At 43.2% G+C, this 22,651-nt stretch overlaps 1 protein-coding gene across 1 annotated transcript in view; it reads left to right on the top strand.

Moving 5' to 3' along the window:
• TAF4B (TATA-box binding protein associated factor 4b) overlaps positions 1 to 22,651 on the top strand; it is a 147,520-nt gene that overhangs the window by 64,182 nt on the left and 60,687 nt on the right. Inside the window, exons 7-8 of the mRNA XM_073676958.1 lie at positions 8,283 to 8,519; positions 20,779 to 20,914. Of these exons, the coding sequence (XP_073533059.1) occupies positions 8,283 to 8,519; positions 20,779 to 20,914 (373 nt within the window). The remainder of the gene's footprint in view (positions 1 to 8,282; positions 8,520 to 20,778; positions 20,915 to 22,651) is intronic.

Below are 22,651 nucleotides of genomic sequence, written 5' to 3' on the forward strand. Positions count from 1 at the left end.
TGGAATGAACTCGCTCTGTACGCCTTGGAGGTCCTGGCCTGCCCTGCCGCTAGCGTGTTATCGGAGCGTGTTTTTAGTGCCGCTGGGGGAATTATAACTGATAAGCGCACTCGCCTGTCAACTGACAATGCTGACAAGCTGACCCTTATCAGAATTCTCCCCTCCCAGGACTGGGGCAGGAGGATGTTGCATGTTTAAGGGATCCTGACCAGGAAACCTCCCACTTGCTCTCCGACGTAATATCTCTATTACTGTGGTGACCAGACCCCTGGGGTGCCACACATGGCTCTTGTAAGGGGCATTGCAGTTCCTCATAAGTTTTGGAAAGCCTTCCATTCATTGCTTAGGCCAACAGTGCACCGGAGACCCAGTTGCTATAAATCGGAAAAAAGGTTTAGTTAACGCCCTCTGACCTCAATGTTATTTCCTAGGGGCATTGGAGTGGCTCGAAATTTTTGGTAGGCATTGCACTCACTGTATGCCCTATAACTGTGTAGCCGAACCGCTCCTTTTGTTACAGAAACATATCCTACAAGACATATCTGGTTGACTGGCCTGATATTGATGTGAATGGTCCCTGTTCCTCCTGCTCTTTCTCCTTTGCCACCACCTCATCCATCATTTATCACCTGAAGCTTTGTTTTAACAGGAGTCATAGAACTGGGATAGTAGCAGGAAAACATCCAGCAATCCTCGGAGGAGGTAGGATATGCGCCAAAACGCGGACCACCTCAGGCCTAGCCGCTACTACATACATGCGCTTGCATTCCAAGAAAACAAAGCAGATGCTAACTTCTATCATCATCATGCTCCTCACCTAGGCACTCTCAACTCCCCTGATGAAGAAGCCAGGGCCCACCGGAGGAGTCTGGTTCTCTGGTGGGCTCGTCCAATGCTGCCGTAAAGCAGGCCAGGCTAAGAAAAGTGTGGGGGAAGGTGACAGGAGAAATCTGGGCAGCTGGGGACCGAGTATGGACACCTGGCCGCCACCTGGTGGCTGGGGACCGAGCGTGGACACCCGGCCACCGGGCGGCTGGGGACAGAGTATGGATACCTCGCTGCCGAAGCGGCCATGAGGTAGTGGCCAGCTTCGGCCTCCTCCAAACTAAAAGGCCCCATTTCAAGTGAAAGCTAGCAGTATGGTATTGCAGCCTGCGGGTGGGTGGGTGGTTGGCTGCATATTTTCGCTTGCATTGCAAGGAATGGGGGAGGTACAATTGAACACTGCCCTGGGACAAGGACTTGCACGGGGATAGTTGCAAGTCTGCATCTTCTGATGCGGCAAGGATCACTTCTGATGGGCACACTTTTAGACAGTGACCTGGGGGTCAGATGCTTCCAGGGGTCTTCCCCATGCTGATCCCATGTCTTTTCCGCACTGTATGCATGTGTCACACAGCACATGGCCAGATAAGGTTGTAAAATGTTAAAATGACTTTTCCCGGTGAACGCATTTCTCACGGTTGAAAGCAATACAAAAGTGCAAAAACGCATGAAAAATGCTATTTGTGAACATAGCCCAAGGTGTGGAGGAGTATTTTTGTTTTTGGTTATTTATTTTACCTTGTACACAAGTTTTTACCCTGGAAAGGAAATTCCTTAACATATTTCACAGGAAAACCGTTTCAGTTTAGTTTTTGAACGTTTTATTGTGAGCCCGCAAAAGTGGCTTAATATCTCTGACCACGTTGTTGACAGCAGTGACTTGGGGGTCAGAAATGCTTCCAGGGGTCGATCCCCATGCTGCCCCCATGTCTTTTGAGCACTGTCACTATCGTTTTGGGCACTTTTTAGGCTTTCTACAGACTGCCGGGGGTGCTGCCGCAAAAATGCTCGGGTCTCTCATAGACTAACATTGGGCTCGTTGCTCGGGTCGAGCACCCGAGTATCACGGTAAGCTCGGCCCGAGCTTCGAGCACCCGAGCATTTTAGTGATCACTCAACACTATCAGTCGTCATCTTGGTGAGGACACGGAAGTCTTGCCCGTTACCAGTCTGGCACCCATGGCTGACTTTGTTACGCTGCCTTAACCGTGACCCTCGCATTGTCAAAATGTTGGGTGACCGTCATTACTGGTTGATGACACTTTTAGACCCCCTCTACAAGGAGAACTTTCACTCTCTTATTCCTGAGTTGGAGAGGTCTACAAAAATGGGGCAGTACCAGAAGGCCCTTGCTGCAGAAAGATTAAAAAAATTGCCATCTGAACACTGTAGCGGCAGAGGTCACAGTTCGCTGCCCAACTAAGGCATACAGGCGAGAGAGACGCAACTCCAATCCAGCAGAGGCAGGGGAACACTGTCAATGTTCTAGGACAGTTTTCTGAGACCTGCCCAGCTTACAGGCCCTGAGGCGCAGGGTACTCTCACAAGGAGTGGAACGTTTCAAAAGATGGTGAGGGAGTACCAGCGTCCTCCGTGATTCCTCTGTGCCTTTTAATTATTGGGTATCCAAGCTGGACACTTGGAATGAACTCGCTCTGTACGCCTTGGAGGTCCTGGCCTGCCCTGCCGCTAGCGTGTTATCGGAGCGTGTTTTTAGTGCTGCTGGGGGAATTATAACTGATAAGCGCACTCGCCTGTCAACTGACAATGCTGACAAGCTGACCCTTATCAAAATGAACAAGGGCTGGATTGGGCCAGACTTCTCATCACCACCAAATGACAGCAGAGTAACAAAGTCAAATCCACTGTGTTATTTCGGGAGGTGTATTCCCATGCATCGCTTCACACCCACACATGGGTATACAATTCCTCATTTCGGCTGTTTTTTGCTCTTCTCCTTATCCTCAGCCTCCACGACCACTATACCACCATGGTGACCGTGGTCCATGTTGCCAGCATTGCAAGTTCCTCTGTCCTAATTTTTGGCTGCTTTTGCTTGGAAGGCATAGGCAAAGACTATGGGAGACCCACTCCCCAATAATGGGAATAATGTTTTTAATATGCTGTACTGCATGGCTCTTGTAAGGGACATTGCAAGTTCTCCCTTCCTAATTTTTGGCAGCTTTTCCTTGGAAGGCATAGGCAAAGAATATGGGAGACCCACTCCCCAATAATGGGAATAATGTTTTTAATATGCTGTACTGCATGGCTCTTGTAAGGGGCATTAAAATCGCCTTGTTTAAGCTACTGTGACCTCCACGTCTCTTCCAAGGGTCGTTAATATTGTCTTTTTATTCCACTGCGACCTCCACCACTCTTCCAAGGGGCATTAAAAGCGTCTTGTTAAGCTACTGTGACCTCCACGTCTCTTCCACGGGGCATTGATATTGTCTTTTTATTCCACTGTAACCTCCACCACTCTTCCAAGGGGCATTAAAACCATCTTGTTAAGCTACTGTGACCTCCACATCTCTTCCAAGGGGCATTGACATGTTGTTTTTAATTACCTCTAACCTCCTCGACTCTTGCAACGGGCATTGCATTTCCTCCTAATTTTTGTCAGCTTTTGCTTTTCAATGTATAGGCGAACACTAAGGGAGAACCACTCCCCAATAATGGGTAGAAGGTTTTTAATATGCTGTAATCCACGTCTGTTTCAAGGGGCATTGCAGTGCCTAATAATTTTTGGAAAGCCTTCCATTCCCTGCTTAGGCCAACAGTGTACAGGAGACCCAGTTGCTATAAATGGAAAAAACGGTTTAGTTAAGGCCCTCTGACCTCCATGTCACTTCCAAGGGGCATTGGAGTGCCTTGAAATTTTTGGTAGGCATTGCATTCACTGTATGCCCTATAACTGTGTAGCTGAACCGCTCCTTTTGGTACAGAAACATATCCTACAAGACACGTGTGGTTGGCTGGCCTGATATTGATGTGAATGGTCCCTGTTCCTCCTGCTCTTTCTCCTTTGCCACCACCTCATCCATCATTCATCACCTGAAGCTTTGTTTTAACGTGAGTCATAGAACTGGGATAGTAGCAGGAAAACATCCAGCAATCCTCGAAGGAGGTAGAATATGCGCCAAAATGCTGACCACCTCAGGCCTAGCTGCTACTACATACATGCACTTGCATTCCAAGGAACAGAAAGCTAAGGAGGTGGATGGTCTCATGATCATGAATAATTTACTCGTTGTGTAGGAGGCCGACCACTGCTGCTGTCTACCTTCTGAACTTTGTGTTGAAGCCTGATTGACCCAGGACCCGCAATCCTCTATGTCTGGAGGACGTGTTGCATCCCAGTGTCCAACTGTGTCCCGGCTTCCACAATATTAACCCAGTGTGAAGGCGTCAGTGAGATGGACCATTCCTGGCCACATTCACTTGTCCACGTGTTTGTGGTTAGGCTGTCCTTCCCACTAAATGCACTGGGGAGGGCACAGGTAATGTTTTGGTATGCGCGCTTGTGTATAAGGCGCACTGGGACAAATAGGGGCGGCTGGGGACCGTTTATGGACACCCGGCCACCCCCACGCGGCTGGGGACTGTGTGTGGGCACCCTGCCGCGGGGCGGCTGGGGACTGAGTATGGACACCCGGCCGCCCCCTGTCGGCTGGGGACCAAGCGTGGACACCCGGCCGCCAGGCGGCTGGGGACTGATTATTAATACCAGGCTACCGACGCAGCCATGACGTGGTGGCCAGATTCCACCTCCACATGCCTAAAAGGCCCAATTTCAAGTGCAAGCAAGCTAGCAGTATGGTATTGCAGCCTGGGGGTGGGTGGGTGGCAGGCTGCATACTTGTGCTTGTATTGCAAGTTATGGGGGAGGTACAATTGAACACTGCCCTAGGACATGGACTTGCACGGGGATAGTTGCAAGTCTGCATCTTCTGATGCGGCAAGGATCACTTCTGATGGGCACACTTTTAGGCAGTGACCTGGGTGTCAGAGATGCTTCCAGGGGTCTTCCCCATGCTGTTCCCATGTCTTTTTAGCACTGTATGCATGTGTCACACAGCACATGGCCAGATAAGGTTGTAAAATGTTAAAATGGCATTTCCCGGTGAATGCATTTGTCACGGTTGAAAGCAATACAAACGTACAAAAACGCATAAAAAATGCTACTTGTGAACATAGCCCAAGGTGTGGAGGAGTATTTTTTTTTTTTGGTTATTTATTTTACCTTATACACAAGTCTTTACCCTGGAAAGGATGTTCCTTAACCCCTTTCCGACCTGGTCAGTAATAGTACGCACCAGGTCGGGAAGGCCGGTTCAGCAGGGGCTCCGGCGGTGAGCCCGCACTGAAGCGAGCACATGTCAGCTGATTATTGGAATCGCAATCCACCCGCGGCTGTTAACATGTTAAATCTCTGACAGTGGCATTTAACTCGCGCTTCCGGGAGTCCTAAGCCCCGCCCATCAGTGACATCAGTGATCGCTGGTCACCAATGGGTGGGCATGACAACTCAGGGTCTGCAGCAGACGCCTGTGGTTGTCATGTCTCAATTGCTATGAGCGCCACCTAGTGGTCAGCGCTCATAGCAAGTGAGCATTTCTCCTGCATACAAGCGATCTGCTCATCGCTTGTATGCAGTAGAAGCAATCAGACAACTGCTGCTTCTAGTCTCCTCTGGAGACTATAGAAGCAAGCAGAAAGTGTAGAAAAAAAGTTTTTAAAAAAATAAAAAAAATAAAAAATATATAAAAGTTTAAGTCACCCCCCTTTCGCCCCATTCAAAATAAAATATATATATATAAAAAAAAAAAACCACATACACATATTTGGTATCGCCGCGTACAGAATCGCCCGATCTATCAATATAAAAGAAGAATTAATACAATCAGTAAACGGCGTAACGAGAGAAAAATTTTAAACGCCAGAATTAAGTTTTTTTGGTCGCTACAACTTTGCATTAAAATGCAATAACGGGTGATCAAAACATCGGATCTACCCCAAAATGGTATCAATAAAAACGTCAGCCCGGCACGCAAAAAATAAGCCCTCACCTGGCCCCAGATCCCGAAAAATGGAGAAGCTAAGGGTCTCGGAAAATGGCGTCATTTTTTTTGTTTTTTTAGCAAGCTTTGGATTTTTTTTTCACCACTTAAATAAAAAAGAACCTATACATGTTTGGTGTCTATGAACTCGTAACGACCTGGAAAATAATGATGACAGGTCAGTTTTAGCAATCTGTGAACGTGGTAAAAAAAAGGACCCAAAAAACAACTGTGGAATTGCATTTTTTTTGCAGTTTCACTGCACTTGGAATTTTTTTCCCATTTTCCAGCACATGATATGGTAAAACCAGTGATGGTGTTTAAAAGTACAACTCGTCCCGCAAAAAATAAGCCCTCACATGGCCATATTGAACGAAAATTAAAAAAGTTCTGGCTCTGGGAAGAAGGGGAGCAAAAAAGGAAAACACAAAAACAGAAAGACCCATGGTCGTCAAGGGGTTAACATATTTCACAGGAAAGCACTTTCACTTTCATTTTTGAACGTTTTATTGTGAGCCTGTAAAAGTGGCTTAATACCTCTGACCACGTTGTTGACAGCAGTGACCTGGGGGTCAGAAATGCTTCCAGGGGCGATCCCCATGCTGCCCCATGTCATTTGAGCACTGTCACTATCGTTTTGGGCACTTTTTAGGCTTTCTACAGACTGCCGGGGGAGCCGCCGCAAAAATGTTCGGGTCTCCCATAGACTAACATTGGGCTCGTTGCTCGGGTCGAGCACCCGAGTATCACAGTGAGCTCGGCCCGAGCTTTGAGCACCCGAGCATTTTAGTGCTCGCTCAACACTAGTTACTAAGCTTTCACCACTGTCTCAGAGTTGGTCAGATTGACCAATTAAGGCGAATGTCGTGGACGAAATTCAAAAAGGAGGGAAGAGTGTGACATGCAGACAGAAAGTGTTGTGCTTCAGAAGCATCCAGCAACTAGAGGTGTTTACACAGTCACAGGAGACAGGGAGTGTTTTAGCAGAGCCCCAGGGGGATTGTGGGGAACTTGTTATTGTAGTCTGGTTGAAGCCGAAGATTAAGATGTTGTGTTATCTGGATGTGACAGAAGGCAACTGAACAGGATTCCGACCAGGAGAGAAACTAAACACTGGTCAGAAATTCCCTGAACTAACATTGCAGAGTATTATCGTGCAGGAAGATAAGGACTGGAAGTAATTGTCACAGGGATCATCTCCCTCATCAAACCCTACCCCCCCATCTCCGTGCAGGATAAAGAATGCTGTGTACTATTGTATCCTTGTGAAGGAAAAGCCTGTGGTTGTGTATGCATAGAAGTTTGCTGCTAAGAGATCGAATCTATGCTGAATTTTGCTTCTGAAGAGACTAATACTGTGCCTTGTGAAGAAACTAATGTATTGTTACTGGAGCCAGTTGCTCAAGAAACTCAGACTTTACTGTAATGAAGATTGTTGCTGTAATATCCCTGAATTGCACTGGCTGTGCTTCAGATTAAATTCCACTGTTAAATTGTTTTAAAAGACTCTTGCCACATGTGTCTGGTCAGCAATTGAATCTATTGTGTGCCTGAGAGAAGCTGGAGCCTAAGGTCGCCCTGAGTAACGGTTCCCACAGGATTCCAAAGAATTCATGAAACCCGTATCGCCCTATCTGAACCTAGCGGCGTGCGTGTAACATACGTATATTTCTTGGGATTCAACATTTTAAGACTCCTCTATGGCTGCACAATGTGGTTGGTTGTTTTTTTATTGACTGCAAGGCCATGTTCACACGTTCAGTATTTGGTCAGTATTTTACATCCGTATTTGAAAGCCAAAACCAGGAGTGGGTGAAAAATGCAAAAGTGGTGACTACTTTCTATTCTACGTTTCCTCTGATTATTCTACTCCTGATTTTGTGTACAAATACTGATGTAAAATACTGACCAAATACTCAACGTGTGAATGGGTCCTAAAAGTTTTGCGGGCTAATGATATTGGTGACCTATTGTTAGTATAGGTAAAATCAGTGTGGCCTGACCCCCGGCACACCATGCTTTCAGCTCCAGCAAGATGTGAATGGTACTGAACAGCCCAACTCTGTTCACTGTGCAGTGGCTGCTGCAGGATACTGCAGATCAGCTCTGAATGAAATGAATAGGAGCGGAGATGCTGCATCCAGGAATTGCCACTGACTATGAACAGCGCCATGCTTTTCTGTCTTCGTTGACTGTATACATCCTGCTGGCACTGAAAGCAGCTGATCGCAGGAGTTGGCAGAGATCAGACCTCCACTAATCTGATATTGATGACCTATCCTAAAGTGACATATAAGGTTGATATACACAGTATATATCACATATCTAAATGTTTGACATACATGTATATTGGCATACATGGAACAGTTATAACCATATTTTTTTTTTTTTACATAGAAAAGTCTTCCATCTCTGCGCCGTCTGATGCCCAATTCCCAGGAATTTATCTTGCAGTGTGGACTACAGAACCCTCCACCACAGACGACTGCTGCAAGCTCCTTTGTTAAGATGACAGCATCCTCTTCCATGCAGACAGTAAAACCAGTTGGTTCTGCAGCACTGGGCACTGTGAAAGTCCATCAGACTACCTCGTCTGCACCCCAAAACCTGAAATCTGTGAGCATAAAACAGCTGGTAAGAGAATAAGCAATCCTCATCGTTCGTTCTCTTATTTCAGGTTTATACTTAAGGTTTATATACTTCAGGTTTTATATTTGATTTGTAATGGTTTATATTTGTATACATGGCATCACAAAGCACAGTTTTTTTCCTTTTCAAAAATAATTAAAAGATGGGAAGACGGGTAAAGCTGAAAACTGCAATGGAATAAACTGAATGAAAATGTCAGGAGCATTGCTTTTATCAGAAATGTGAGTTGATGCTAAGGTTGGTATAAAATTACAATATGGTGTATTTTGTTTTTCTACCCCAGACTCCGCACCACCTTTGTACATTAGGCGATGTCTGGGTATTGCAAGTGAATGGGACTGAACTGCAAAACCAAAAATAGCCAAAGACAAAATCATAATGTTGAATTGGCTGCACAGCCATATAACGAAATTACACTAGATTTTTCTAGAACGGTTGTACTCAAAATGACTTAATTTGATTCTGTTTCATCTTTTGTTTGTTTTTAAAAAGTTCCCTTATTCAATAGAAAGTCTCTTTTCACACTGCCATCATGATTTCCTTTTTTTTTTTTTCTTTTTGGAGTCTGTTTTTTGTCTTTCTCCATGAACAAAGGTTGTGTTCACATTTGCACTGTAAATTCTATTTTTCTGTACATAATCCATCACAGTAACAGTAAAATGGATTTCATAGCTATAATGGGTCAATATCTAACAACAACTATTGCTGACTCAACTGACTTTCCGATATGGTGCACCATTTTATTTATTTTTTTAATGGTATCTGCTGCAGAGCCTTTTTGCTAGGTACAAATAATGCAGGATAATATGCTACTCTAACAAGCAAAACAAAATAATTAAGCCTACAATTACTTTCCAGAAACTTATTGGCAACATAATTAAATATGAACAACCAATTAATGTTACATACATTTGCTATTGGAAGCATGGTACAAACTGGAAAACGTAACAAAATATCCTTCTTGTAGCAAGAAACTTTCAAACTTATATAAGAAACAACTTTGTCTCGACTTTATTATAAAACTTTTAATGTATGAACAGTCTTGCCTTCTGACAAGAATGCGAGCTGTTGTAAGAGAATCTCAGAAGAAGTCAAACTGGTTAATCCATCAGTTACCACAGTAGAGGAGAAAAACTATTTTTCTTTAGAGGACACTGACATTATTACAAGTGGTCAGAAGCACTATGAATATTGCAGACATTTCAGAACCCTGTTCGATTTAAGGTAACCGTTCGAAGGATGAAAACTAGAACTGGAAGGAACGGAGAAATTCCATTAATAAGAACATGCAAAAAATATTCTTGGAAGAGTGAGATGATGTGGAGAGAAGACTAGTAATTAGCAGAGATTTCAGGAACAGTCTTCCTTTTGATCCAGAAGAAGTAAAGAAATAGGACAAAGTCTTGAACATAGATATTCCCATTGCTAGATTCATGTATCTCTGGATTAACCAACTTGAAAAGCATCTTAAATTGAAAACATCCAGAGAACTTCCTAGAAATTGTTTCCCTTACTTAATATGGTTACAAGATTTATGGCTGATGTATCTGCTGAATCTGATCACATTGCAGCAAAAAAATGAAATGCAGTGTTCTCAAATGCAGCAAGATGAGCATTATGGTTGAAAGCCTGTTTGGGAAACACTTGAAGAATAAGCTCTGTTCCATTCCCTTTTCAGGACTTGTTTTTAATATCATTCTTGAAAAAGCTTCAGACAAGAAAAAAGGCTTTCCAGAAGGGAAAAGCAAAGGCCCTGGTGTCCCTGACTAAAGTAAAATTTGTGGCTTAAGAAACGCTGCCACTCGTCTTGAATAACGAACGGGTGTCGCCCTGTCACATCTCTGTCCCGGCTCAGCTTTGCTCACTTTGTCAGAGCTGGAAGAAAATGATATAAAATTGCTAAATGGTGCAAAATTTTTGCGCATCTTCGTGTTGTGAAAATATTTTGATGTTTTGTAACTCAGGTTTTTTACACCCCAATTCTCTTGTAAAATCTTTGATGAATCGGGGCCAAATGTTACATCCTTTTGAAAAACATTGTGTCCAAAAATGAGAACAAATATAAAGGAAAAACCGATTAGATGGAGCTATCCCAAAAGCGGTAAAGGGGATGTATTCGTGTTTTAATCCTTATTCAAGAACAGGAAAACAATGATTCTAGAAGAGTGGGCATCAGACTACTGCAATTTTACAGCGAATGTGTAAACATTAGTACCTCAGTACCTATCACGCAAGGTGAGGGAAAGACTAAGTGTGCAATGAGGGGAAGGGAGTCCAACAACTAGGGAAAAGGGGGAGTGGAGACCCCTAGGCAGAGCTAATATTACCCTGTCTTCTTTATCGTCCCTATATAGGTTCCATACCTATCGCCGAGCAAGAACCTAATCCCTGAATGCCCCTAGAGCTTGGCGGCCCTAGATAGCGAGGGGAAGGGGTGAGCACTAGTCATACCCCACTACAAACTAAAGACATGGTAAACAAAGGGGATACACTTGGCATTGTGTCTCTGGTGTCTGCTCAAGCTAACTGTCCTCCATGGGCGCCAAAGAAGAAACTAGCCGACTGCTTGTGTTGCAAGCTTGCGCAGAGATACATAGAACTGTCACCGGCAACTTTCTGGAGAAACAGAGTTTTTAACTACCAAGCAAGGGTGTGTCAATCAGCAGCAAAAGGTGAAGGTCACTGCTGGGTCCTAAAGGAAGACTGATATAACTATACTACAGAGATGAGCGGATCAACAAGATGTCTGCAATGCCAAGCGCAGTGACCTTCTACAGCCGGATCCAGAGCGACTGTCTGACACACCCATCACAGTACGCTTGGGTACTGCAGGTGGTAAAAGAAAGCTACAAAAAGGAAATTTGAATTCTTCCGGTCCTGGGAACTGAGTGGTAGCCCTCAGTTGCAGTAATTTGTTTATATCTTCCAAAAGCTTTTGATGGACAGCTGAAGTGTAACTCGAAGTTAACTGAAATCTTTCAGGAGGAGGATGTGAAAATTCTATGTTCTATAGCATGGTAAAAATAAAACAAATGTTTATTTCAGAACAATCATAAATTTTAAATACTTGACCCAATAGATAATCTACAAAAAAACTCAAAATGCAGTCAAAACAGTGATTCCTTTGATCATGTCATACTTAAGAAATGGAGACTTAATCATAATTCCATATTTAGACTACTTTTTTTATTGTGGCAAATACATCTCAGACTCAAGTTTCATCTATCGAGAACACTATCCTTTACTCGGAAATATGGGTTGGATTATAAAGTGGGGAAAAAATCTGAGCGCGTACCAGTACAAAGAAAGGTACTTTTGGGAATCTTTTTAGATTATTTTAGTTATTCTTCTTTTCTACCTCATTCAAAATGCATGTTGGTCATAGAAAAGATACAAACATTCCAGAACAGAGGTGGTCTTCCTCAAATACTCTTATTTGCAACAAGAAAACAATGCAAGCTGGAACATTTGTTTTCTCTAAATCCAAAGGACAATCTTGTAGTAGTGGATGCCTTGGCACCAAATTGGGACATGTAACTGGCCTATGCCTTTCATCCAACCCCACATACCGTAGTGTTCAAAATAATAGCTGTTACGACCCTGTTGTCGGGTAACCTGGGGCCAGGGGCTCCTACCTTGTCCCTAATGCTGGGGGCGCCCTATCTGGTCCTGTTCCCCTGATTACTTCTGAAGGTGAAGACGTCGGGGCCACGTACCTTGTCTGTGCTCCTCAATCTGCCCTCAGTCTGTTCCTTCACCCCGGCCCCCCCAGGGAAGAGGGACGTAGTAGTGTATGGCAGTACACCAACCAGACTTACAAGGCAATACAAATTGCTAAAGGAAAATACCAATCATACAAATATATGCACACAAACAGCAGAGGTTAGCACCGAGAAGTGGAGGATGGGAAACAAACCAAAATAGGTGAAGAATAGGATTAACACACAACCTAAACCACACAACAGTCTAAGCTGAAATCCACCAAATGCCTTCTCAAATAACCACACTCCACCACACTCCTAGAACCATTCAGCATAAGCTAGCTCTGGCAATGATAGCCTGCCAAAGTCCAGTGTATATATTGGAGCAGGGAGTGGCTAGCACTGGACAGCTGAGAGCCTAAATGAATGTAAGCTTCCAGGAGCTCACAAGTGATCATATTAACCCCTGCACTGCTAAAAGAAACCTGCACTGTTAAATATGAAGGCAAAAGGCTTCTAATGAGTGCAGGAGTGGGAGGAATCAGACGCTGCTGTCTTCTGGCTCCTCTGTCGTGGTAAACCCGTGACAATAGCAGTGTGTTCAAAAACATGAGTTAAGCACAATCTTTATACTACTTTTTATTTCTATGGGAACATTGCGCACGGTTTTCTATTTCAAGACATGAAGAGAAATGTATATAATTTTAACTACTTTACAGAAAATAACAAAAAATGAACATTGGCCTGTTGTAAAAAATAGCAGTGTCTGCATTTGCCTTTACAAACTCACAATATGTAACCTAATATTTAGTTGTATAGCCACAGTTTTTTTTTAGAACTGCTTCACATCTATGTTGCATAGTCAACCAACTTCTGACACCTGTCAACTGTTATTCCAGCCCAGGCTGCTTTGACTACATCCCACAATTTTTTGCCATTTGTTTGCTTTGCCTCAAACTTCCTTTTTTGATGTAACCCCACAAGTGTTCTATCGGATTAAGGTCCGGGGCTTGGACTGGCCACTCCATAACCTCAATTTTGTTGGACTGGAAACAAGATTTTGCTCATTTACTGGTGTGTCTAGGGTCTTTGTCTTGTTGAAACACCCATTTCAAGGGCATAGCCTCTTCAGCGTAAGACAACATGACCTCTTCAAATATTTTAATATATACAAATTGGTGCATTATCCCTGGTATGCGGTAAATAGTTCCGTAACCATAGTAAGAGAAACATGCCCATATCATGATGCTTGCTCCACCATGTGTCTGGAATGACATCGGCGGGATCATATGCTGCCATGAATTCATCAAGGATTTGCGCACGCATGATCCCGATTACTCACTACGTAGTTGTCAGCAAGCGAGCAGTGAGCGTATGGCATACACACTTCCGAATTCCAACGCATGGAATGTGTATATATGCCCCCGTACGATCTCTGCCAGCTTCGCGATAACGCAATTAAGATTATTCGCTGCCACAACCAATCCGTTCTGGCCAATTGGACGCCTTATAGGTAGAGTATGGCTTTGGGGGAGGAACGATTACAGGACAGAAGAAACAGAACTACTACATTTCATATTTAATCCAAAGGGAGGCAGTGTTTATGAGAAAATATACAAAAGGTTTTACAAAGTGGGACAATACAATACAGAATATACAGTTACACAAAATAAAAAGGGATTAATAGAAGAAACTTTCTAGACAGATCGCAGAGACGATTCAGTTTAGGTGGTGGAGACGCGCTCCAATGGACCGTTATGGAACGGGTCCCATGCTTACAAAATATGTAATTCCCAGCAGGAGTCTAGATCCAGGCTCAGCAGGATCCTTTATGCCAAAGTGGGGATCTGCCCACACACTCACCTGTGATGACCTCACATGGGTTGGTCTCCGCCCTTCATGTTTTTTTTTAAATCACTAACTTCTGCGATAACTTCTTGCTGGTTGATCGCAGAAGTTGGCAAGTGACGCCATATTTTTTATTGTGAATTTATCTTTTTTTTAGAGACCAGAGTTCAGTCAGTCAAAACATTTTTAGCCCTTAATACCGCATTCCTTGTAGTAATTACTTTTGCAAGGATTACAGAGATACAAACTCTCTCCATCCGGCAACTTTACCTCAAAATCTTAGACAGGATTGTTTAATAAAAGAAGGATTTATCGGTCGACCATGACAGCACCACGAGAGAGGGGATCTGCCCACCAAGGACAGGAAACCTACAGGCTTAAAAGGGGGCGGCCCTCCCTCTCGCCTCAGTTTGGATTACAGAGCATTGAGAGGACCGCCAGGTTAGTAGACATAGCAAAACAATCATAAAAGTAACATTTTTATACAACACCACTAAGTGAGAAAAGGTGATGAGGAGTGCTCCCATAAGGTGAAGGGAGGGAATATAAGGGTGCTGTCATGGTCTCCGAAAAATCCCATTACCGGTAAGTAACTTATGACTTTATCGGTCGACCATGACAGCACCACGAGAGAATTGCAGAGATGAAAAAGTCTAGGGAGGGACCACAGCCTGGAGCACCCTTCTCCCAAATGTGAGGTTGGATGAAACACCCAAATCCAGTCTATAGTGCCTATAGAAGGTAGATGGAGAAGACCAGGTAGCAGCCTTACATATGTCTTCCATCGAGACACCAGTCTTCTCCGCCCATGAGGTTGCCACCGCCCTTATAGAGTGAGCCTTCAACCCCTGTGGCGCTTCCTCACCGCTGGAGACATAGGCTAGAGTAATAGCCTCCCTGATCCACCTAGCTATGGTGGATTTCGTAACCTTAAGCCCCTTCCTCACCCCTTGGAAGGAGATAAATAAGGAACTATCTTTCCTGAAGGCCTGGGTGACCGACAGGTACTTAATCACACATCTTCTAACATCTAAGGTATGGAACTCTGCTTCTTTTTGGTTACTTGGATTAGGACAGAACGACGGAAGTATTATTTCCTGGAGTCTATGGAAACGGGAAACTACTTTAGGGAGATATGCCGGGTCCGTTCTAAGAATTATTCTATCGTCCAGGATTTGAGTGAAAGGTGGGGCTGAAGACAGAGCCTGGATATCACTAACCCTTCTAGCTGATGTTAGAGGTATTAGAAGCGCTGTTTTAAGGGAGATGGACTTAAGAGATGCCGACTCTATTGGTTCAAAAGGTGAACCAGTTAATGCTTTTAGAACTATATTTAGATCCCAGGGTACCAAATTGCTTTTGATAACCGGTCTGGATCAAAACACAGCTCTGATAAAGCGAGAAATCCAGTAATTCCCTGCCAAGTCACAGTTATATAGAGCACCTAAGGCAGAGACTTGGACTTTAAGGGTGCTTGTCGCCTACCCCATCTCGAGGCCCTTCTGTAAAAATTTTACTAATTGGAGCTCGCGTACCAACTGTAGAACCAGAGAAAGATTAAAAAAAATTTTCCAAGTTCTAGCTTAAATCCTGGTCGTGACAGGTTTTCTATTATGCATTAGTGTAGTCACTAGATCTCGGGAGAATCCTTTGCGTTCTAACTGGGACCTCTCAAGTTCCCCACTGTCAAGTGGAGGCCAGGAGCTTGAGGATAGAGTATTGGACCCTGGCGGAGGAGATCCGGGATTTCTGGTAGGACCCAAGGATCGGAGATGGACTTGTTCCTCAGGCATGAGAACCAGGGCCTTCGGTGTGGTCATGGTCTCCAAAAAATCCCGTTACCGGTAAGTAACTTATGACTTTTGTTTTTAAAGGTAGTGACGAAATTTCACAGGCACCAAGAAATTGTGCTTCCTAGTTTCTCCCAAAATCTGAATAACCTGCAAGAGCAGTTTAATTCTCTTGTAAGAAGAGCAGTCCTTCAGAAAGTCGAAACTACCAGTTTTAGGCGCCTAGATACCAACCATTTCATTCAATTTGGTGGCAAGAACAAAGGGAAAAAGTTTTCAAAACCTACTGTTGGCAGAGGGATAAAATCTACAAGTCCTACATCATTCAAGGCGAGTTCCCCCTCTCTCTTCCCCCTTGAATATTTAAAGCCAGATCTACGAGTGCTGTTGTCGCTTCTTGGGCAGAGAAAGAAGAAACTTTAGTCAACCAAATTTGGAAAGCTGTAACTTGGTAAAGCTTAAATGCCTTTTGTAAATATTACACTTGATGTGCTGTCAATCCAACTGCATGCATTTGGACCCAAAGTCCTCCAAACAGTGGTTCCTCCCTAAAGTTGTTAATTCGGTACTGCTCGTTCATGTCCTGGAAATGGTGGTTTAGTCCTACCAGCTATTGTGTTTCCAGGAATCCATCCTGACAGAACCTCTAGTTTCCTCCCTTTCGATTTTCCCACTGTGTAATGGTTAACATATGCAAAGAATTCCTAAAATGTTATTGCATCTATCCTAGTGTGATCTTTGAAAAACACTGGATAGTTTAGGAGGGTGGGGCACTTGTGTGTTTGTGTCCCTACAGAAGATCACCTCCTATGTGCTGTCAGGGTGGGTTCCTGGAAACACAATTACCAGTAGGACGAATTCTCATTTTCTTACTGTAGCTGCTGCTCCAGTAAGGTGGCTACTCATTTAAAAACTATTTTACATGCAGATTGCTCCTATATCTGCAGGTAAATTGTGTCTGGACTTGACAGGTTCCCTTTAAGGTGTGTTTTTTGTTTTTTTTTGCTGGATATTGTTAAATGCGTAGTGTAGTGCACTAGTCCAGTGATTTTCAACCTTTTTTGAGCCGCGGCACACTTTTTATACTTAGAAAATCCTGGGGCACACCACCAACCAAAATAGCACAAAATGACACTAAAACAGTCATATTATACATATAGTTAATAATATAGATTCTAAATTTATTTTACTCACTCAGTGTGAAACCTGGGCCTGTTTCGATAAACACAAAAGGGATATCCTGGCAGGAATGGTGGAAAGACACACACAAAGCTCTTCCTCAACAGTTCTCAGTTTCTCCCTGTTTTTAGTTTTTATCGCAGTCAAGCTTGAGAAGCCCAGCTCACATAGATATGTGGTTGAAAATGGGAGCAATGTCAAAATAGCTTTGTTGGCCAGAATGGGGAACTCCTTGGCAACAGATAACCAAAAACTGTCCAAAGGAAGATCAACAAACTTTAGCTTTAAACCGCGATCTTGCTTCAGTTCAACGAGTTCCTCTTGCTCCTTTAAAGTCATGTCCTTTCCAGCAACGGATAATGAGCTGTATGGGTCCCTAACCCAGTCAAGGCATTCTGTGAAGGCTGAAAAGAAATAGAACGATAACTTCTCCTCAAGAGTTTTCAAATGTCTGCCAATCGCTTCGCACATTGCAGCAGTATTGTCATCATGCAGTTTCTCGGTGAGTGGGAACATCTGAAGGTTGCCACCCTGCACATGTTGTTGCCAGAGCTGCACCTTTAAACGGAATCCGTTCATTTTATCAGTGCTTGTAAGCAGGTTTTCATTCTGACCTTGCATCCGTGTGTTTAGTTCATTCAGATATTGAAATATATCAGCCAGGTATGCCAGCTTTGCACACCACTCATCACTTGCAAGCAGCTTTGAATAATCCGACCTCTCGTTTGTAAGAAATATTTTAAGTTCGTCTCGCAACTCATACACACGGGCCAGCACTTTGCCGCGTGACAGCCACCTGACCTCCGTGTGGAGCAATAAGATTTTATGTTCCGCTCCCATTTCTGTACACAAAGACGCAAATAAGCGACATCTCAAAGGTCGCGTCTTCACAAAGTTCACTATGCGCACAACATCATCCAACACAGGAGCTAGATCTGCTGGTAAGGTCTTTGCAACGAAGGCCTCACGGTGCAAGAAACAGTGGGTAGCAAGAACATCTGGGTTTCTTTCTTTAACCCTACTTACAAAGCCTTTGATGCGCCCGACCATGGCTGCGGCTCCATCAGTGCAGACACCTGTGCAGTTTTCCCATGCAAGTCCACTTTTATCAAGATATTCCGATGTGACTTGGAATATTGCCTCTCCTGTTGATTTTTCTGTCAGTGCCTTGCAAAATAGGAAGTTTTCTCTAATGGCTTCACCATCCACAAAACGCACATTGGCCAACAACTGACAATGTCCACTGATATCCGTCGACTCATCAAGTTGCAAGGCAAATTTCTTACTGATGCGCACCTTTTCCAAAACAACTGTTTCAATGTCCGCAGACAAGTCATCAATCCGTCTGGCAATTGTGTTATCAGAGAGAGGCACTTTAGCTATCTCTTTAGCTGCTTCAGGGCCAAGCATCTCATTTACAATAGCTTTACAAGCTGGTAGTATTAATGTTTCTGCCACAGTGTGGGACTTTTTTGATTTAGCGATGAGTTCAGCAACAAGGTAGCTAGCTTTGAGGGCTCTCTCATTTACCTTTGTGCTTTTTCTCAAAAAAGTTGCCCCTTTCTCATTGTTTGTACATAAGCGTACAAAATACTCCATTGGTTTATTTTGAACGGAAGGGTGTTTCGTTTGGAGATGGCGTTTAAGTTTGCTTGGCACCATAGCGCTATTGGAAAGCTTCTCACCACACACCAAGCACAGTGGTGTTGGTGCTGTCGCATCCCCAGTGGAGGTAAATCCAAATGAAAGATAGCTTTCACTGTATTGCCTTGAGCTCACCGTCTTGTCTTTTTTCTTTTGTCGAACTCTCATACTAGGGCCTTCATTTGGGTTAGAATTGTGTCCAGGGTCCTGTTTGGCATTTGCCTTTTCCATTCTCAAATACTTCTCCATGCTGAGATAGTGTGCGCAGCCACACACTAAAATAGAAGAGTATTACATTATCTGCCACACTTAAAGGACCTCTGCTAGGCATATTTCATTCCTGAGGGCTTAAAAAGCAGCTCTCGTGGTGACAAGAAGCTGATTTAAACCCCCCAAGAGTGAACTTCGCGAGAGCTGTATGTGTGTGATAATAACTTATATTACTACGGTCTGCATTTCCTGCTTGAATTGACACTAGTGACGTAGCACTCAGCTTTCTCTAGAAGTAGGATAGAGCCGGCTGCCAAGTGCTACGCCACTAGAGTCAATTCAAGCAGGACATGACTGCTGAAGAACGGTACTAATATCATTTATTATTCCATACATACAACTCTCACGGAGTTCACTCTTGGGGGTTTTAAATCCGCTTCTTACCACCACAAGAGCTACTTTTTTAGCCCTCAAGAGTGAAATATGCCTGGCAGAGGTCCTTTCAATAAATTATTTATTTTAAAAATGTGAAATAAAAAAGGATAACCCCCTCATATATTCAATCCCATGTAACCTCATAAATACAGTCCCACGTATATGAGCACATGATTATCAGCATCATATACTGTGGTGATGTGCACTGTACAGCGCCACAGTATATGGTGCTGATTATTATGTGGCTCATATACTGCAATATAAAGGGGTACAATGAGAAGTACTATGGCCATGAGGCCAGAGTACAAGTGCCAGCTCATATACTCAGCATATGAGCTGGTACTTGTAGTACTCCAGCCTCATGACTATAGTATTTCTCATTTTACATTTCTCATTGTTATATGCAGTATACTGCTGGAGTACTAAAAGTACCAGCTCATATGCTGAGTATTCTGCCAACAGTTCATATACTCAGGCAAAAGCTCATATAGTCAGCATTATTGGCGGGCATTACCTTGGCGGCGGGCAAATGCGAGAGTCTCTCTGCTCTCAGGATGACGCGCCGGCCTCGGTGACGTCATTAAGTCGCGCGAGGTTCAAAGCTTGCGCATGTGTTATTGTACACGTCTCCTATATTGTAAGAAGGCGTGACTGCGCATCGAGCGCATTGCCGGGAAACAAAACACAGGGGGCACCATAGTTTGGGGAACTTTCCCCGCGGCACACCCGACCATGTGTCGCGGAACACTGGTTGAAAATCACTGCACTAGTCCATCCTCTATTTTCAGTAGCATACTGATGTATAGCTGCCAGATGGAAGCTGGAACAACACTCAGACTTGTCCTTATGGACACATTACTTGTGTACCTATGGAGCTTTTCTTGGCATACCCACGAAACCTACATCACAAATGTTATCTGAATTTATCCTTAGTTACATACATTGTGTGAATTCTAGTTTAGCAGAGTTTCACAACACAATCTTTGTATATGTTCAGATATTTTAATTTTTTCCTCTAAATTCAGTCTGAGTATTACATTAGAACATTCACAATCCATTTGACATCTGTGATCTAATTCCATATGAAATAAAACTGCATAGAAAATGTTGCAGATTTTATTTCATGACATTTGAGTAAACTGCATTAATGATGAATCGTGAAGCGTCCATGACTTGCGGTCTGATAGGCCTGCATGTCTTAAGGGATTAAGGCCATCTGGACAAGTTTATGTTGTTAGATATTACTGTAAACAACTGGTGAGATTTCTTGTTGTCATATCTAGACAAAAGTACGCTTGAGGATTCCTGAGCGTGATGTGTGTAAACTAAGGGCTAGACACAGATGCCTCATAGCAGTTTTGGTTGATTGAACATGCTGATGGACTGCTTGGAACGAGGACCTGTATGTGCCTACTAATGTTTCTGTTACCATTGCAGGTAGTTCAGCATCCAACCAGTGGGATTGTGAAGCAAGTGACCACATTGCCCCCAAACTCTGCAATTAACATCACCAAGCCTGGAGAAAAGCATGTCTCTCTGAATACCATAATACAAACAAGGAATCTACAACCAGGTAGTCATTGCTGTATGAGTAATATGAAATAAACTCGCATAAACTAAAAAAATATGATTTGTAAGTAATAGTAGTAGAAAATGAGAAAAGCAAATGTATTCTATGCAATTCGGATTCATGTTGAATTTTAGGAAACTCAAACAATTTGCAATTCCGTTTAAACGAACTGCCAAAAAATCCCACACTCAGAAGAAAAAAAGCTCACTGCCATCTTACACAAAGGAGAAGATTGTATCCATCAGAGAAGGTTGACATGATGTCGGGCAGGGAATACAGCAGCCATTTTTTTTGTTTATATAGAGCGAGGACATAAGAGCTTGTAGCTCAGCAATATAGATAGGAGGAGAAAGTTCTAAAACATCAGACAGATACTTCACACAGTATGTGGTGTACAACTGCAGCAGTGAAGATGTGTAGTAGTCTGCAATTAATAGAGATTTAATTGATAGGGAGAGGTGCAAGCAGAAGTGCTAGGCCCAGTGTGACTGAGCAGTGATATAGTGTAGCTGGCTGCTTATCCTGCTTCATTTGAATTTCACATTTTTTTTTTTTAAATCCTGCTTCAAGCTGTAAAAAGCAGCAAGCCAACACAATATTTCTTAAAGCACCACTCTGGCTTCTTTTTTTTTCCCACAGCTGGAATGACATCACTAATGAATGTTCCCTGCCCATAGCAATATACTTACCAGCCAGTCGCAAACTTGTTCTCTTCCTGGACCCACTTCTGTCCCATTCTGCAATCTTGTGACCCAGTCAGTCAGAAGCTGTGAAGTCAGAGCAAACTATCACAAGCTCTCAATGTAAGTCCATGAGAGTCTTGTTCTGACTCTTATAGCCTTGCATTGAGAAGTGACTTCTGGTCCGCCCAGCAAAAACTTGAGCTATCTGACAAGTCACAGCTAGCAAAAGAAAACTGGAAAGGCACCAAGAACAGAAGAGGGCGTCTGGTAGATATATTAATGGAGGCAGGCAACATGCATTAGTGATACCACTGCTATGGTGAAATAAGAAAAGAATGGTGCTTTAAAATAAATAAATAAATAAAAAAATAAAAAATTCAGTCCATGAACGAAAGTGTGCTTCTCGCAAGTGAATGCCTTGAGTTCTTGTTTTTCTTCTATAATCCTTTTAGTGATGTGTAGTAATTTAGTTTTAAAACGTACAAAAGAAAAAATAACCAAAATCCAGACATTTAAAAGCGACTGTCTACTCAGTGTGAGTGTTATCATAAACTACATTTTTTTTTTTTGTGCACATCAGGTTTACTAAATAAATTTGACATTCGTACCCAGCGCACCAATACTGCGTCCTGTTTCCACATTTGGCTTTCTTGAAGTGTACCTATCTACCTAGCATTTATTACAATCCTTTTTGGCAAATTCGGAATAAATGGAGTTGAAAACATTTACAGAAGTTAAATATAGTGTAGTTTAAAATTGTTTGGTGAAATAAAAAATGGCAGTGGCGGGATAATGAAAAAGAATAAAACCTATGCAATGGCTGAAAATATGGGAGCCCCATGTAACAGCACTGGCACGAGCCGTCCAGGCAGTATTCTAAAATGCAGGTTACAATTAGCCTCCATCGCCCCTGTCAAGTGTAATAGTATGTTAGTGGGGAGGAAATGCAGTGCATTCTGGAATTTGTAATATCGCTCATCTCATTCACAGCAGGAAGTTTTTACCTCTGACAGCGACACCATCAGTTTGTCGATGTTCTGCCCGGTACACCTTATTG

Source organism: Phyllobates terribilis, unplaced genomic scaffold (assembly GCF_046119375.1).
Source record: "Phyllobates terribilis strain yellow unplaced genomic scaffold, ASM4611937v1 Scaffold_4__5_contigs__length_816908805, whole genome shotgun sequence".
Lineage (NCBI taxonomy): Eukaryota > Metazoa > Chordata > Amphibia > Anura > Dendrobatidae > Phyllobates > Phyllobates terribilis.